The sequence below is a fragment of the Coturnix japonica genome, chromosome 5 (assembly GCF_054131305.1).
Source record: "Coturnix japonica strain WE chromosome 5, WE-NBRP24, whole genome shotgun sequence".
Classification (NCBI taxonomy): Eukaryota; Metazoa; Chordata; class Aves; order Galliformes; family Phasianidae; genus Coturnix; species Coturnix japonica.
In genome coordinates, this window is record NC_140667.1 from 5,603,666 (window position 1) to 5,622,390 (window position 18,725).

The 18,725-nt window shown below is 42.5% G+C and overlaps 1 protein-coding gene across 2 annotated transcripts in view; it reads left to right on the forward strand.

The window, feature by feature from the left end:
- The window catches only part of CSTF3 (cleavage stimulation factor subunit 3), a 35,235-nt gene that overhangs the window by 15,086 nt on the left and 1,424 nt on the right, over window positions 1-18,725 (forward strand). Inside the window, exons 4-20 of one of the 2 annotated variants that reach the window (XM_015863475.3) lie at window positions 7,040-7,072; window positions 7,445-7,542; window positions 9,014-9,080; window positions 9,178-9,212; window positions 9,332-9,458; window positions 11,295-11,372; window positions 11,556-11,718; window positions 12,190-12,299; window positions 12,692-12,808; window positions 13,373-13,447; window positions 14,713-14,856; window positions 14,948-15,050; window positions 15,532-15,601; window positions 16,561-16,756; window positions 17,496-17,649; window positions 18,044-18,138; window positions 18,260-18,320. In XM_015863475.3, coding sequence (XP_015718961.2) covers window positions 7,040-7,072; window positions 7,445-7,542; window positions 9,014-9,080; window positions 9,178-9,212; window positions 9,332-9,458; window positions 11,295-11,372; window positions 11,556-11,718; window positions 12,190-12,299; window positions 12,692-12,808; window positions 13,373-13,447; window positions 14,713-14,856; window positions 14,948-15,050; window positions 15,532-15,601; window positions 16,561-16,756; window positions 17,496-17,649; window positions 18,044-18,138; window positions 18,260-18,320 — 1,726 coding nt within the window. The remainder of the gene's footprint in view (window positions 1-7,039; window positions 7,073-7,444; window positions 7,543-9,013; window positions 9,081-9,177; window positions 9,213-9,331; window positions 9,459-11,294; window positions 11,373-11,555; window positions 11,719-12,189; window positions 12,300-12,691; window positions 12,809-13,372; window positions 13,448-14,712; window positions 14,857-14,947; window positions 15,051-15,531; window positions 15,602-16,560; window positions 16,757-17,495; window positions 17,650-18,043; window positions 18,139-18,259; window positions 18,321-18,725) is intronic. The other variant, XM_085549915.1, reaches the window with a different exon arrangement.

Here is an 18,725-nt window from a genome sequence, read left to right on the forward strand (position 1 = left end):
AAAGAACGTTTTGCTGTGCTTTTAGTGAGGAGAGTTAGAAGCGTATTTGCTCTAACAATTGTGACCTCTATCACTTATTGCAATAGGAAGTGTCACGCAGTGTGCCCTTACAGCACACCCTGCAGGTGACAAGGAAGTCCCAAGAATCCTTATGAAGAAGCTGTCATTGGACAATTGAGGTTTAATTGGAATTTAAGAAGCACGCTTCTGTTTCCAATGGGTCAGAAGCCGGGGGGAGGGGAGGGAAGACTGCACAGAAATTGAATAATATATTAGTTATATTTTAATTCCCAAACTAATCCGTGACAAACCTACCTACATCCTCCATATTGCAGAAGTCTAGTGCTCTTAACAGCATTTAATTATGCTCCTGCATCTGCGTGGCTGCTGGGGAGACTAATCGTGTTGTATTTGGAATAGGTGTGCAGTTAGCAGCCTGTGCTGTGCAGTGTGTGGTACAAATAGTTCAGGATTCAGGTTAACCTTTCTTGAGCAAATTATATACAAAGTAATGGAAAGAAAGTACAATTTGTACGACAGAATGTCAAGTTTCAAATGGACTGTTCTTATACTGGCATGAATCTTCACAAGTACAAATACATGCCAGCCTTACTAGCTGCTCTTTTGTTATATAAGTGCCCTGTACTTTGGTTCCCAACAGGCGACTTTTTGTTCTCTAGTTAACTGAAAGAATGCGTGGATGCAAACCAACACATTTTAAAGTGTGTCCCTGGTCCCTTCCAAAACAAGGAAAGGCATTGAGGTCCTGGTAAGTGTTGGTTATTGCCACCCCCTGGCTGGTGTTCCTCAGGGAAATACTATGAAATGCTATTAGTGTGTTTAAACACTGAAATGCAGCACAAGAATACATGAGATGGGCAGTATGAGTAGTTGTTTGAAGTCTTAGAGTATCCCACTGTGTTTGCCCTTGGTAGAATTCCAATGGTGGCAAACGAGAGCAAGAAACCGATTGTAGCGTTTGCTGAGGAAGGTTGAAATTCCTTTTCTCCAACGTTTAGCTGTAACTAAATGCTGTTCTATGCTTTGCATTTCTTGTAAATCTGACAGTGTTAGTGTTATAAAATGATACCACGTTTTTTCTGTGTTAGAAAACGGCTATTAAGAAGGAAGTAGTGTGGGACAGTACAGTTGATGGGCAGTTTAATTGAGCAGAAGTATTTATTGCACTAAGAGCAGACGGAGGTAAGTTTCTTTTCTCTTAGTTTTGATGTTCCTGAAGTTCATTTTCCCACCAGGAAGGTGTTCTGTGATGTTTATTGCTCATTTTGCAGGAGTTGTAGAAATCCAATCAGTCTGCAGGGTTGTTTGCTGCCTAAATCCTGGTTTTTTTTAAGCTATGCAAGTAGTTTTCTGCTACAATCTATACTCACAGTGAGTTTTCTGCTCAAGTGTCAGCTGATCCACAGACATCCGTGATATATACACCAAAAATAATTGCAAGTGCCATCTTCTGTGACACTAAGGTTTGAGTGAGAGGAAATTCACCTCCTTCTCTTAGAACTGTGCCTGCCTTTGAGCTCTGTCTTCTCAGTTTGGATAGTTTACCTTATGTTTTTGTTGAGGTGCCCTGTATTTTACTTAGTCAAATATCTTCTGTCAGTGATAAGGGTGATCGCTTAAGCTACCGTGTTCATTACATGTCACCTCTACAGATGCTGGTACTTTGGTGTTTCTGTGGCTCTGTATGCTTAGGTGAGATCAGATGCCATTCCTGCCATCTCAGTTTAAACCAGCCAAATAAAACAAAGGAGAACCTACCATGGTTTCATTTAAGAAGTCAAGAAGTCAAGAAGTCAACTGACATTTTATACTATTTTTTTAATTCAGTGCTTGAAACTGGCAGATATTTTGTATTCTTTAATGCAAATCCAACCTGAAAGCATTTTCTATCAAGTCTTTATCAATATAGCAATGCATCTGTCTGCTCAGTTTGAGGGGTAGGAATATTGAACTGACTGTGTTTCTGCTGTCTTAAACAGCAGCTTAGTAGAGTATGTCCACTAATGTATGGCCACCCCTTGGTGCCAGGGTGGAGAAGTAAACTCACTTTTCATTGTGGGAAAACAACAAAAAGTAGAGGATTAATACCTAACATTTCATTACTGATATGAAACTTCAGAGGGCTCTCTGGCCCACTTGTATTTCTTTGTTCTGTACTGGTGTACATAAAAGTAGCACCTCCTTTGCTGATCAGTAAGCAGGTTTTTTGTTCTAGCCTAGGAGTCAAGATTAACCTTTCTTTGATAAGTCGAGGCATTTATCCGTGCAAATATTCCTTTCAGTTCCTTACTGGATCAAGACATACTGAAGAGTTCTGTGAGCTGAATAATGCAGTTTCTGTGTGTAGGGCTTCTGCTGTAGGTAGCCTTACATTCAGAAGTTGCAAGTTGTTGGCTTGCAGTCAGCTCATTCTAATAAGTCCTTCGGCTTCCCTCAGCAAAGATTTTGTGTCAGCTGATTATGTAAGTCTTTTAAGTGGATTCTCTGTAAAAACATGCATTAATGCTTGTGCCTATTTGTATCTATTTTGATTCATGCCGTTCTTGTTTATGGGCAAACTACAGATTACGCCATTTAAACTTACCATCAAGTTTGGATTTGAAATACCTTAGAAGGTGTTTCATTCTATTCTTGTGTGGGCAGCACGTTTAGCTTGAATATATGTCACCAGCGTCTGGTATTTGTTCTCTGTGATCAGTGGAAGCTGTGATGTCAGTTGTATTTTATCTGTCTGTTTTGCCAGACTGTGTGGGCCACAAGTGTCTGTCCTGCTTTTATAATGGGCTTTCACACCTCATCTTCCTTGTGAAATAAACTGTATGTTCACCTACCTGGCTGTGGGTTGAATGTCTGTTAGAACACGACGTTTTCATTTGACTGAAGCTGGAAGTCAGAGCAGCCCTTCTCTGCTAATCCGGTGCTGATGAATATCAAGTAGGAGCGGGGCAATGAATCTGTAAAGACAGTTATACAATTGGCTTAAATAGGCTTTAATCTTACAGCAGCTGCACAGAGCGTTTTTAAGAACACCTCAGTTGAGGTGTAAGGAGGGAGGGAGAAGGAACCACATGAAAAGCTTTCATAGCACTGAGTTTAAGTGGAGGGAGAGCATGAATACACTAGAAAGGCGTTGTCTGTGTGCTAAGCATTATGATCATTAATTGACTTCAAATAGAGACATTCCCTTTTTGAACACTGTATGTCACTTTTCATAACAGTGTGTATTCTCAGAAAGGAGAAAGTGGAGAAATTCCTTCTGTTTGTCTAAGATGTACAAAGGATTTTGATCAAGGCAGCTGCCTGCGTTAGTTAATGCAGTGCTTTACTTGTGTGTGATCGCTATTCTCCAATATTAACTTGATCATGTGGTCTGTGGGCCAAATATGTTGGTTTTATGCTTACTATGTAATTCAATATTTATAACTTCAATGATCCAGCCAATAGATAAGGCACTGGGTCTTTATCTCGGGACGTTTTGTCATTGAGCCCTATCAATTTGTAGAATGCAAACTAGGTGAAAAAAAAGCACTGCTGCTCCATGAGGAGCTGAATGCATTATAAGGAGACTGATAGATCTGTTCATGTTAACCTTCTGAGAATGAAAGTGGCCTACAGTAAAATACAGACCAAACTAGGAAAGAACACTGCATTGGCTCACGTTATGTTGATTAGAAGCATCAGGTTAGCTGCTGTTACTGAAACACATAAGGCAAGTCCTTGTTTTCTCAAGTGTTGCTGAGCAGACAGTATGAAACTCATGCAGGTATGAGGTCGTGGCTCTGCTAGTTAAGCTGTGTATGTCAGTTGGCTTCTGGAGTTTTATGGGCAGGTTTTAGAACATGGAGAGCGATGTGGATGATACGCAGTGACTTCACCTGACTGTAATGGGTAGGATCGCAGAATGACCATATGAAGCTGTTAAATGCAAAAGATGATAAGGAGAAGGGGGGAAATGGGCTGAGCAAGAAGGAATTATGAATCAGCATTTCTCTTAGAAATCTTAAATAGAAGTAACCGTAGTGATAACGTAGGCCTGTCTTTCTCTTGGTCAGGATTTCGTTTGCAGCTCCTAAATTAGGGCATGACTGCAAACAGTGCAGTTAAGAACATGAGTTGAGTTTAGTATTGAAGCACGAATGGAAATCTGAAAGTACGTCCAGGGCCTGAAGGAATGAGAATTGTTTCAAAGGGCATTAAAAACACAAAGAATTAAAGTGGAAGGACAGCTGTAGAATGAAGTAGGTGTGAAGGAAGAGAAAAAACGCTTGAGAAGTTGCTTCTTCATTTTCCTAATCCAGACTGAGAAAAGAGAAATGTGTGTGACATCAGAAATGAGGTGCTGAGTAAATGGGTGTCTGTAATTGAGAACTGCTCTCCTACTAAAAAATCATCTAACGCAGTTATGCACAGAACTGTGTTTTAAGGCTGGTTGCGATGACATATTCTTTCTGTGCAGCCTCTGGCTGGGATTTTGGCAGTGGTGCCCAATAGTTTGTTTTCCAAACGATTAATATGAGCAGAGTCCTCACTGCAGAACTAAGAGGCCATTATTTTTTGTAAGGAACTAGAGGTAAGTCGTAGTCCTAAAGGTCCGTCTGTGTGTGAAATTCAAACCAAGGTGTAAACTAAGGTGGACGATGTGTTTAGAGATGCTCAGAAGCCTCTGGATGTGGTCATGGGCAACCTGCATGGGGTGTCCCTGCTGAGCAGGGCAGGAGGACCAGGTGATCTCCAGAGCTCCCTCCTAACCACAGCCAGTCTGTGATTCTGCAACGTCTGTTTCCAGTTCCCAGATTTGGAAGTAGCCGGGTTTCTTGTCTTTGTAAATATAATAGAAGTATAGAAAACTGCAAGTTCAGCTGGAGACCAGCAGCAAGGAGACATTGCGTCTTCTGCTTGAGAATATCAATTTTTGCTTCAGAGAATAGGCGCTGGAAAAGGGCAGGGATTTGAAATACAGAAATAGCCCAAGGTCTGTAGAAAATGAGTGCTGTGGCAGAAGCTGTGCTGGCCCATAAGGACCACATGCTACCCTTCATTTCTTAGGAGCTTGGTGAAAGCCGTGAAGCATTAAGAAGGTTAAATAAAACCAGCAAACGTGTTTAGTCTTGTGTGATGTGTTGTTAGGTGGCTGCAAATGGTCTTAAGTCTCTGGATTACCAAAGCATCCTGCTTTCCTCAGCTTTACATGGTGCATACACCTTCGTAAGTCTCAAAATAGTGAAGCATGATGTCATTTACGGATGGAATTTTCCCCTTGAAAGTTTATGAAGTTCATAGTTGGGAAGGACAGAGTGCGTTCTGAAATGAGTAACAAATATCTAACACTGGCTTGAAGTCCAAGGCGGGGGGAATAGCTTTTCATATATCAGGTAACCCATGTGGAAAATGCTTTGTTCTTTGAGTCACACACAAGTAGAGAACACTGAATTTTTTGTTGCAAAACATTTCCAAGGTCTTGAGGTGTCAGTTCTGTGGTTGCTGGTGTGATCTGGTTGGCAGGTTTTCCTTCTGCTCCATCTCGTGGTGCTCAGTGACGGTGCTGCCACGTGCTAATGAAATGCTTTGGTAAACAATGGAGTGGGGTTGCTCTGTGCTTATCTGGTGCCTTAAAGTTGCTGAGGTCAGTCCGAAGTGCGGTGCTGTTCTCACAAGAAGCCGTGAGAAGGCAGAAGTGTGCCTGTGTGTGGATGCCCATTAACTCACCTCCTGGCTTCAAGTCATGCTATTGCAGAGCAATGTAGTCTGTCACTGCTATAATCAGCTACCGCAAAGCCAAATAGCTTGCAGAAAAAGTTTGTGAAACCTGTGTGAGGTAATGAGGTTTAAATCCCTGCGAGCTGGGCCTTTGTGAAATCATTCAAACCCAGACAAGACGCTGCTCTGGTTTGAAAGTGCTGCTGGCACGAGGTCAGCAAGAATCTCTTCAATTCCCTCTTTTTTAGTTGATCTTGTTCAAGAGTGAGAGATGTGGGGAACCGGTGTTAAGGGGTCTGGGGATCCAGGGCTCCAGCAAGAGAGCAGAGAAGCTGAGGAGGCATCAGCCCAGGCAGGATCTGTGTTGTGCTGTGCTGCAGATATTGGCTGTAGGCCTCCTGTTGTCCATGTTTCCTAAAGCTCCCATTACAATTTCTCTTATGTTTTACAATGCAAATCATATCGCAGTAGCTTAATCCCATGGTGCAGGAGAATGGGAGGCTGCCAGAGGCCACTGTCCTCCTGCTGCCCACCAGAGTAAGCAAGGGGCAATGGAATATAAAGGGCATTTTGGTGCTTAAAGATATGCAGTGCAACATAGGAAGTCCTCATTTTGTGAAGGGATCTTTCTTTCAAAGCAGATTAAGTGTCTTTTATAGGCTGTGTGGATTTTCTTGTTTCCTCAGAGTGTGCACAGAGTGCCCATTGGCAAAACTGGATCTAATAGAGGCACATGGAGAGCTGTGTGTGGGTGTGCTCCCCATGTGTCTCACACTTCCCTGTGTCCTGTGTGCAGTGAAGTCTGCTCCTTAGGGGCTGTCTTGGCCTGTGCCCTGTTTGGTGTCATCTGCCTTAGTGCTAAGATGTGAGGGCTTTGGTTCACTTGGAGAAATAAGCATTCAAATATAAAATGAGTTAAGCTCTTACTTCAAGTAAATATGGTATTTTAATGGGCCTTTACTAAATCTCGTTCTGGAGGCTTTGGTACCTAAGTCAGTATGTGCACTTCAGACAACAAAGTCCCCCAAAATAAGGGGTTGCATCTGAGTGTCCACAGCTGGGCACAGGAAAGCAGCTTTGCCTACTCACACCTGGATTTTGGCCCTAATGGATGTCAAACATTAAATACAAGAACGTTCTGAAAAAGCCAAGCTAGGTACCTATTTTTTATGTACTTAATTGTGTTTTTGCAATATAATGTAACGGTAGAAATTAATTAGTTTTGACAGCCAAACTGGAATGCTTAATACTGTATGCAGAATATATTCCTGCCGTTCTGAAATAGTTTCTAAGTGATTTGTTTTTTTCTGCTTCCCTGTAGATTAAAGCAAAAAATTATGACAAAGTGGAAAAGGTGAGTCCTGTTCATATACACCATATAACTATAGCAAGAACAAATGGGTTCTGATTCGGCTAACGCAGATTGAAAAGGAGGAGAGCTGCCATTGAATGTGCTATTGCCTAATACAGATAAGAAGTATCAGTAGCATAGACTTTGTTGTAAGCAAACTAATTAGTAAGTTAGCAGAGGAATCTCTGCTTAATTCTCTCCAGTTTCTTTGCGTAGCATAAAGGTGCTTTTGTCAAAGGACGAGTATTTTGCCGTATTGTTTAATACAGATTTCAATTATAAAAGGAAAGGCTTTATTTCATAGTGCATAGTGTTAAAAGTAGAAGCTTAATATTTTTTGGAATCCTGATCACGTCTTCTTGATGTATTGAACAGTTATTTCAGCGATGCCTTATGAAGGTTTTACACATTGATTTATGGAAATGTTACCTTTCCTATGTACGTGAAACCAAGGGGAAGCTGCCTAGTTACAAGTAAGTTGACAGCGTTGCTCTGAATTATTCGTGTTATATGAATCTTCACTTAATTTTGAATGAGGGGGGTGGGAGAAGCCTGTGTGTGCCAAACCTGCTGGGAGACTTGGTGGTAGAGTGGGGTTTGTGGGTAATGCTGGATAATCTGCATTTTGGAAACACCTTCTTTAAAGTGTCTTTAATTGAGATTGCTGAGTGAAATTACTTCTTGGTCTGGGTCTGGGGGGAGAGGTGGGACAGCAGCTGGGGCAGCCGTGCATCCCCCTGCACCTAAGACTGGTGCTTGGGCTAACCTGAAATATGCCTCTTCCTCAGTCGTGGTGTTCTCTGTGCTCCCCCTCCTTCTCTGCCCTGTTTAGGGTCTCCACAGTGTTGCACATTGCTTCCAGTTGAGGTGCTACGTTTGAATAGTAGAAATGAATCATTGATTAGAGTAAGCTTGGGAAGTAATGCTCTAATGAGCATTTAAAAAGAAATCAAGGTGTCAAAATCTGGGGGTCTGTTAATTTTCATCTCTTATTCTTTGCTCATTTATTATCCCCTGGACAGTCCAACACTATTCTTCCTGCTTGAGCTTTCAAGAAGTATCAGTACCTTTCAGCACTCTAGGAACTGTTTCTCTCCCAGCCCACCATAATCCCTACAATCGTGTATATTATATACAGTAATCCTACAATCGTGATCCTACAATGGTCCAGATGCTCACTGACCCACTAATGAGAATAAATAGATTTTTTTAACCTTTAGAAGCCTGTTCTGAAATAATTTTAAACAAGTATTTTCCCCTTCCACCCCGGATCTATTTTCCCATTTAACTGTCCTTTATTTTTCCTGATAACATGGAAAATAATGATAACATAAAGTGATAACACGTGATGATAACACAAAGTGGGGAAATAACAAAAAATATTTGAGTAAAGGGAGCAAAATATAGTGGAAGAGTAAAAGTTATTTTCTAATTGGAATTTGGGCAGGGAAAAAATGCTCTGAACGCCTTCAATGTGGGGAAAACCGCTTTGATTTTGAGGTGGGTGGGAGATGTCATGGAAGATTCTGGCTGGGTTCCACATGTGGAGCTACTCCTCATTGCCCTGGGTTTGATGTTGGTAGAGAAGTACAAGGTTTGGGAGTTATTGTGAGAGGAAAGGAAGCAACGAGTACAGTTGCCATCTAGGAACCTGTAGGCAGCAGTTATCTTCTATCTTCACTTCCTTCTGCAGTTTGGAGGCTGGGGTCTCGGGAGACTGTTAATATGCTGCATTACCACCAATAAATGCCAACAACTTTCTCTTAAACAAAAATCCAAATGCAGAATTGAAAGATGTCCCCATGCAAAGTTTTGCTCTCACCTGGTGGGCGATGCTTTTCGTTCCTCAAGTTTTGCTTAGACTTTGTTGCACAAAAAAATGCAGAATAAAGAGTTGTTCAAAATACTGAAGAATTGGTCTTTGTGGTCTGTTCTTTTCCTCAGAGAAAAAATGGCTCAGGCATATGATTTTGCTCTGGATAAGATTGGCATGGAAATCATGTCATACCAGGTACGTTTCTTCTATGAAAACACATCTTATTTCTAAGTCGATATCAAATACAGTTAACAACTGATTTCATTCTATGTGATATCTTTTTCTTGCATAGATCTGGGTGGATTACATCAATTTTTTGAAGGGCGTGTAAGTACCTTGAAAGATTTGTTTCTTCGTTGTTGTTGTTGTTGGTAAGTTAATATGTTGACATTCATACTGGCTATGGTCTGTTACAGCTGACATTAATCTCTCTCCCCGTTATTTAGAGAAGCTGTAGGATCTTATGCAGAAAACCAGAGGATAACAGCTGTCCGTAGGGTGTATCAGCGCGGATGTGTGAATCCAATGATTAACATAGAACAGCTCTGGAGAGATTATAACAAATACGAAGAGGTAATCAAAAGCTTAACACTTGTTTGTGACTTAAAAACATAATAATTTTATAATCAAGTACGGTGCCCAAAACTGGGCCAGCTAAATTAGGTGTAAGAGATGACAGGTACTCTGCAAAGAGGCATTTCTGTACCGTGAGGGTGGTCAGACCATGGACACAGGTTTACTGTCGAGTGGCTGTGTGATAGTTTGGAGTCCTTCTGCAGTATTAAGTTGCACATTCTCAGGTATATACCAAATGCTCTTCACCATCCTTCACCTGAAGCCATTACAGCATTGACTCAGGTGAGCCTGCTGTCCCGCTGCCACCAGCAGTGTCCTCACTGTGCTCAGCTCAATGACCTGGAGGCTGCACCTCTGTAGTATTCATGAACACTTCTGGTAACGGCCTGTTAACCTGCCCTGGTCACACAGGTGGGGGTGCAGAATTGGGAGCCGATGCCTCTGTGCTCAATGCTGCTGAGCAGGCACATTCCTACAGCACACACCCACGTCCCGTATTGCACCCGGTGCTGCTGATGCTGGCATACCACAGGTCAGCCACATACTGTAGAGGGAAGAAGGGGCTGTTTTTCCTTGTTTCTGACTACACCAGTGTCTGGTGACAGGAGGGCCACCATGCTCAGCTGGCAGGAGGCACCCATAGCCCTGAGCGTGTCCTGCAGCAGCCCAGTGCTACACTCACTGCAGCCACTTGGGAAGCACCAAGCGCTGTGCCCTTTATGCTGGAAGATCCCCATCCCACTGCCAATGGCCTCCCTATAAACCTTTGCCTCTTCTCCTCCCATGCTGTAAATGAAAACTATTGCCAGTTGCTCCTACTGGTTCCATTGGTACACAGGGATGCTGTCAGAATGATGGCCATAGCCTGGCCTATGTTCCTTCTGTGTCTTCTTGGTGAGCCAAGGAGGGCAGGGCAGGGTGGCTCTGCAGGCAGTGCTGCTCATCTGAGAGCTCTGAGGGGAAACCATCCCCTCAGCAACAGCCCAGTGAAAGATGGTGTGCAGCTCCTGGCTCCAGAGGTTACTGGGTGTTTGCCACAGCTAAGATGTGCTTGAGTGAAGGCCCTTAACTTGCCCACAGGCTCAGTTGGTAGCAACCGGGTAGCAGCATCTTGGGGCTGCATGGGGTGCTGCTGGGCTTATGTTCTATGGCTGTCCCAGATCTCTCAGCAGGAGGCTGGACGGTGCCTTTCCCTTGTTCTCACAGTGTGTTGGTACCCAGCTCAGATGCCTTTGGAAAGGTACTCAAACTGTGTTGCTTCCTTATAATGCTGCCAAGCACTTCAGGGAAACTTACTCTGACCCAGTCCTGAGTGAAAGGACAGTTGCTTGTCCTGCTATCAGAGCTGCTCTGTTGGGGTAGGCACTCCTGGGACCCCATAGCCTGGCCCACATCCCCAGTGGTGTGAGCAGTGCTGTGGGGCAGCGCCATGCCCTCAGCAGGCAACAGTCTGGCTGGGCATCATGCTGGGCACTTGTGGGTCACGCAGAGGGATGGGTATGGCCGGCCAGTGCTTCAGGAACAGGCAGGAGGCAGTGCAGTGAGCTTTGACTTGCCCAGGCTCCTATGCTGGTAAGATTAAAAATGTACCGAGATGTTTCAAGTCACCTGAATTTTAGTATTGAATTAATTCCCTTGCAAATAAGTTCTTGTCTTTGTGTGAAATGTTTATCAGGAGAAATCCAGCACCTTGTAAGGTGTATGTTTGAAGGTAGCTTTCACCTTCCTGCTCACTTTTGCATCCCCCTTCAGGCTCTTTCTGTATGAAATAAGATTTGGCAATTCCACACTGAACCCCTATACACCCAACTCCTCTGTTTCACCCTCCTGCAGGGAATCAACATTCACTTAGCGAAGAAGATGATTGAAGACAGGAGTAGAGATTACATGAATGCAAGACGTGTAGCAAAGGTACAAACTTCAGATGACTTTTGTTTCCATTCCTCACGCTGCCATTACACCTGCTTCTTACTTGAGCAGAATACGCATGTTAAAGTACTAAGCTTGGCATGCTGAAATATTGATATCAGTTTCCCAGGATGAGTTTTTAATATGTTTAGTTCTGCTGTGTTCAAAGCATCAATTCTGTTCCAGGAATACGAGACGGTCATGAAGGGGCTGGATCGCAATGCCCCCTCTGTGCCCCCCCAGAACACCCCGCAGGAGGCTCAGCAGGTGGACATGTGGAAGAAGTACATCCAGTGGGAGAAGAGCAATCCTCTGCGTACGGAGGATCAAACTCTCATCACAAAAAGAGGTAATCAGGTACTGCTGGAGGAGGCAGAGGGTTCTGTTTCTTAGGACCATTGATGGTCTGCAGTGTTAATGACGATGTTTTAGTGTTTGGGGATTGTGGCGTAGCAGAAGTTGGGCACGTTATTTCTTTCTTGAATGGTGTGAATTTATTTATTTCTAGTCCTTGCTTAAGACAAGCTGAAAGCAACGTGTAGATTGGGGGTACAGTGCCATGGCCATGTGCCACCAAACTCCAGAGGTCACAAAGTGGTGAATGAGTTCTGCTTCCTCCTCCTCTGAGGAGGTGGGTTGTAGCTGCTGGTTGTGATTCACCAAGTTCCAATGATGTAAAAACTGCAATTGTGATCATTCCATTCAAAGCCCGTTAGTATCAATAGTTTCTAATTTAATCACTATTCTGTATGTCATTGTGCAAGGTAGTGCTATTTCTGCAATAATTCACAAGGAATATCTCTTACATTTTTCCCCCTAGTTATGTTTGCCTATGAGCAATGCCTTTTGGTTCTGGGACACCACCCAGATATCTGGTATGAAGCTGCACAGTATCTTGAGCAATCTAGTAAGCTGCTAGCTGAAAAAGGGGTAAGGAGAATGCTGATAGCTTTTTATTTTTCCCTTGTTTAATTGCTTTAACACGGGGTTTTGTTATTAATGTTTTCTCAATTGATATCCAAGGGGGGGGGGGTGAAAAATCTCGAGCATCTGTATTTTTTGTTTTGTCGCATTCTGTATTTTTAAATATGGAGCTATTTTAATGTAAAAACAACAAAACAACCCTGAATCTGGGTGATATGAATTACAATAACCTGCTGTAGAGTTGTCTGGTTTAAGGTTGGGGTTTGTTTCTGATTCCTTCCGTACCGGGGAGATGAGTGACTCTTTATGAGGGCGCTCAGTGGAACTTGTTGTGTAGAAGAGCTGATCCATGGGCGGGCTGCAGGCGTTGAACTATTGTCGTGTTTATTTTATAACAGGACATGAACAATGCTAAACTTTTCAGCGATGAGGCTGCTAATATTTATGAGAGAGCCATCAGCACTTTACTAAAGAAGAATATGCTTCTCTATTTTGCATATGCAGATTATGAAGAGGTGAGCAAAGAGTGCAGGAGTGCTATAAAACCCACAGATATCTCTCTTCGATATGGTTGTATTCTTGAAACATACCAAATAGACGATCTGAGCATTTTACTTACTGATTCTTCTGACTTTCATCCAATGATTCTGAGACTAGGCAGGCGAAATGGGGAGAAAATAGTGTTAATTGTTTTGAAAGCGTAATGTCTTTCTGCTTCAATGTTAACTCTTCAGCTTCACAGCAGTTTGAAAAATGAACTGAGTAGTTTACATTTACCAGAGCATCAGTTTCTTCACTTACAAAATAGGATAAGAGACGTCCCATAGATAAGATGAGGACCAACGCATCCACAGTGGGGTGTATTCTGCCCACTTATTGTGCCTTGAGAGTCTTTGCAGGAAGAAATGGAGCATAACAGCAAACAAATCTTCAGCCTTAAAGAAAAAGGCTCCCTTGGCTTTCAGGGCAGCCTTGAGTATGGGCTCTTTTTCTTTACTTCATACTGATCTTTGTATCCCCACAGGTGGTTTGTAGCAGTGTTACTAAGCAGTCTGTATTTCCCTTTTATGTGCTTTTAGAGTCGAATGAAGTATGAGAAAGTGCACAGCATCTATAACCGGCTCTTGGCTATTGAAGACATTGATCCCACTCTGGTAAGATGATCTCCTGTATTGGGTTCTTCCACATTTGCATCTCCACCTGAGTACACCCACCACACTGACCTGAGTTCTTTGGGTCACAAGGAGAGCCAAGCAGGTGGAGTGCTGAGATGGCAAAACTGGATTAGAATTTCAGCTGCTTTGGTAACTTCAGGCTGTCACCCATCCAGACACACCAAGTCACGCACACTTTTATCCTCTGTGTCTTTTGTAAAGACTCTTCAAATAAATTATGGAGGTGTCACGTTTTATAAGAAAGCTCTGAAGAATTGGTGCAGCTAAAATCTCCCTTTGCCTCCCCTGAACAGACTAAAAGCATGTCGCTTTCGTCTCTTGCCTTTCTTAGAGAAATATATTATTCTGTTTATAAATAAGCTTGCCAAGAAAATTGTAGTTCACCACGTAGCTATCAAGGTGTATTGCTGTGCATCTACCTTTGTTGTGCTGTAACAGCGTTGTTCCCAGCGCCAGCTGTGCTGGTATAGAGCAAATAGGCTGAGAGCTAACCTAGCTGACTTAGTTTGTAATATAGATGTGACAAAGCAGAAGTAAAAAGGTCTGAGGTCTAAAATTAAACAAGACGGTGCCAGAGGAAAGGTATCCATTTACTGACGTATTCTATTCATTAAGCAAAGATTACAAAGCTTTCCTTACATGTGTACTCTGAGAAGGCACAGAGCAGCCCCTCCCATTGGAGGAATGCAGTTATTTGTGATCTAATTGTGAGTGGAGCAAAAAATGCAAATGACGGGATTAACCCATGAAATTAGATAGCACATTCTTTGCATTTTGATCAGGTATAGCTATTTGCAGACAGCACAACCTGTGTCTTGGGTTCCATAATGAAGAATAAAAGGCTTCCATGGGCTTTTTGCCTGTTCTTTAGCCCTGTGTGTGTCTTTGCTTCTTGGAAAGTTGTTATTTCTACGGGAAATCCTCTTTCTCAGGAGGTACAAGCTTATGGGAATCGCATTTATCTACTTCCCCTGCCTTGAGGAAAGTGTGTATGAATGTGTGTATGAACTGTTGTCACTATGGGGGATTGGTCTGAGGTCTTTTCCATTTTTCAAATCAGTGTATGGAAAATACTGCCTTGTTTTTAGCATAGCAGCACAGAGGCACAAGACAGTCCTGTTTGTTTCTTAGACAACCTGTTAGCTGTAATTTGTGAGTAAGGATTATTTCAGGTCCAGCCACAAACTGCATATCCTAGCACTCTTTGTTATCACTGCAGCTAATGTTCATATGCTCCCTTCTAGGTTTATATCCAATACATGAAATTTGCAAGGCGAGCAGAAGGCATAAAATCTGGAAGAATGATATTTAAAAAGGCAAGAGAGGACACCCGGACCCGCCACCATGTCTACGTCACTGCAGCATTAATGGAGTATTACTGCAGTAAGGTAAGTATAGGTGCTCGGCTTGCTATTAAAGAAGCATGGGATAGCATGCGTCTCACTGAAGCTTGGAACTTTTTCTTTTTAACGTTTGCAGGATAAATCTGTGGCCTTTAAGATTTTTGAGCTAGGGCTGAAAAAATACGGAGACATTCCAGAATACGTACTGGCATATATCGACTACCTGTCTCACCTTAATGGTAAGCTTCACACACTGAGATGCACAAGGAAGCGGTAGGCTGTGTCCTCTGTGAGCTGAATGGAGGTAGATCTTTGTTCTTCTGCCACCTGTAAGCATAAAGACTGTTTTATTTCAAGTCAGAGTGACAGTAGTTATGTAAGAAGTTGTTGTAGGTCTCTGTGAATAAACGCAAGGCCTTTCTTTAGTTTTCCATCACTGCTCGTTGGGGACTGAGAATTTCTGGTCTAATAACTATGGAGGAATATACAACAGAGACACTGCCCTCATTTAAAAGGGGTGTAATGAACTGAAGGGCCCAAATAAGTTACTGAGATACGCTATATATCGTATCCACGTTTGGATTTTGTTCCAATTACTGACAAACAAATCAAGGTATCAGAATGTCAGTCTTCAATGCAGTGTCCACACTGAAATGAGCTGTGTTTTACTCAGTGATTTTTCTTTCTTTCTCTTTTTTTTTTTTCCTTCTGTTTTTAAAGAGGACAACAACACAAGAGTTTTGTTTGAGCGTGTTTTGACTTCAGGGAGCCTCCCGCCTGAGAAATCGGGGTACGTCTGCCAAAGCTGCTTCACTGCACTGAAAAAAGCACTTTCATGTACAAACAGCACAAAGTAACAAGGGAAAAAGAAAGACCAGCGGGACAAAATTAGCCACACATATTCCTTTTCTCCCTTAATGCCATCTAAAATAGCAGCAGCTGAGCTGATTTGTGCAGATTCCCATCCCACTTGCAGAGACATTCATTCATTTGTTGATTTTAAGACCTTGTTGATGTGGAATTGTTGAGGATAAAGTGCAAAATCCCGTAGCGTGGTGAGAACTCAGTAGTTTTAGTAGGTGGTGTGGCTTATGCCACATGTTGCTCACTGGTGCTTTGGACAGATGAGAAGAGGGAACTGAGGGTGTCCCTCAGAACCATTAGATTTAAAGTTTAAATCATCGTCTGTGCTGAAAATCCCTCATGTGGCAGGGTCACAGTGCAATTCTGTTAGCAGAGGAGCAGTCTGTACCTCTGACACTGATAAAAGCATACCTCCATACCTCAGGTGCTGAAGGTGCTTCCTCTGTTAATCCTTTTCTTCATCATACAATCACAGAATGGCCTGGGTTGAAAAGGACCACGATGATCATCCGGTTTCAACCCCCTGCTGTGTGCAGGGTCACCAGCCACCAGACCAGGCTGCCCAGAGCAACCTCCAGCCTGGCCTTGAATGCCTCCAGGGATGGGGTGTCCACAACCTCACTGGGCAACCTGTTCCTTTACTTTGCATGACAGGGTCTATTGCAGAGATAAGCTGAGTGTGTAGTATTTAAAGTCCTCCACTACTGAAAGCTTTCACCAAAATACGTAAGGCATTGGGATGGTAATGAATGCTATAGATCAAAAATAATAAATGCTAGAAATGGCAACGTGTTCCTGATTGACCTCAATAGAATCTCTCATCTTGATATCTTTATCATTTGGATTTTTTTCTCCTTCAGTAACTGTTTATCTGTTCTCTTACAGGGAAATCTGGGCTCGGTTTCTAGCTTTTGAAAGTAACATTGGTGACCTCGCCAGTATCCTGAAAGTTGAAAAACGGAGGTTTACAGCATTCAAGGAAGAATATGAGGGTAAAGAAACAGCTCTGCTCGTAGACAGGTATAAGTTCATGGACTTGTACCCTTGCTCTGCAAGTGAGCTTAAGGCTCTTGGTTATAAGGTGAGTGGGCAATGCCTCCTTTTACTGTTATTGATTTCAGTCATAACAAACTTGAGATATTCCTTCTTTAGCACTTGGTGTTTTTTCTTGGTAGAATTTTCCTCCTTTTTTTCCAATAGTAAATGATGGTTAAGATGCGTCAATGCTGCTTTTTGGAATTTAAATTCAAGGCCAGAAGCCTGTGCCTGGTGGTCTCACATCTCATTTCTGACCACATGTATTTAAGTGGTGTATGAGTGCTGTGCAAGTCCATAGAGCTTTGCAGAACAACAAGATGGGAGTTCTATGTCTTAGGTGCACCTAAGATTATTCAGGCCAGGGGCTGGTTTCTGTGTCTTGTGACACACCACAATAGAATCACTTGAGCTGATGCATGTGAGCTGCCATATGATTCATTTATTTTCCAGCTAGAGAATGAAATGAAGGAGAAATGGCAATTGTGAAGCTTAACGGTCTGCACCTGTTCACCTAAATCTTCTCAACTGAAAAATGGTGCCATTCAAAAATGCTAAATATGTTCCCATTCTGAAACAAAACCACGTGTGTCCATTCCCAGCTGAACAGTCCCACTGTAGGACTGAAATGCATGATGACAGCATGCAAGCCTTGCCCAGATGGTCAGCTGTAGTCGTAATTACGACAAAGCGAGAAGAAATGAGTGGTCGAGAGAGATGTTTTGTTCTGTAATTTAAACAATGTGGTAATGCCAAGTTCAATGCTGTCTCGTTGGCTTTCACAGGACGTCTCCCGTGCCAAGTTGGCAGCTATAATTCCAGACCCCGTGGTTGCGCCGTCCATTGTGCCTGTTCTCAAAGATGAAGTTGACAGAAAACCCGAATATCCCAAACCAGACACCCAGCAGATGATTCCATTTCAGCCACGACATTTAGCACGTAAGTCAGATGTTCAGGCAGCCGTAGTTCACCCAATAGCAGTGTATTAACAGGGATGTTTAGCAAACCTAATCACGCAGACTTCTTACAGTCACACAGATTTGTACTTCAATTTTAGGCTGTTGCTTAAGTGGATCGCTAAAGGCATGCGTGTATGTTTTACCTAAATCTAAGGTCGCATGAAAACAAGTACAAGTAGATTCTGTGTCTGGCAGTTGGTAATAACCTGTTAGGTGCACTGCTCGTAGACTTTAGGTCAGTAACTCAACCATATGTAATCAGTAATTAGGCAAAAGTGACAGAGTAGTAATTATCTGCACCTAATAATAGCTTTGTTAAAGCAATACAAGTCTTGCTGTCTTGCACTGGATTCACATACCCCTTTTTCCCACAGCTCCAGGTTTACATCCTGTACCAGGAGGTGTATTTCCTGTTCCACCAGCAGCTGTAGTCCTAATGAAGCTCCTGCCACCTCCTATTTGTTTTCAGGTGTGTTATAAGAGTTCCGAAAGCTTACATTTGTACAAGTTGTTCTAATTTGACAGAACCACGTTATATACAAACTCTATTTGAGTATTCTGATTTTTGCTTTTTTCTTGAAACAAATCAGGGTCCCTTTGTTCAAGTGGATGAGCTCATGGAGATATTTAGAAGATGCAGACTGCCAGACAGTAAGTCAAGTTGTTTGTTCACTCTGCAGCCTGTGGTAGTGCGCATATGACTTCATTACACATATGGATATTATCGTCTAAGACGCAGACCTCATTTATAGCTGTATAGTTGTTATTTAAGAGCGTACTGTTGAATTGGCTGTGGTTGTAGGCTGGAATCAATCTAGAGATGTTTGTTCAACTGTGCAGGAAATCAACAGAAAGTAAAACAGCTGAAAATCACCAGCTGCTACTTCAGTAACATTTCAGTGGTAAGCATTAAAAGAAATTAAGGTTTTCAGAATACCCCTAAAAAAAAGGCAGGCAGTATATAAAGCAGCATAATGACTATGATTAATTAATTAAATTACAAATTTGTAGCACGTTTATAGATTACCTAGCACCAAGATATCAGCCAGTGTACTT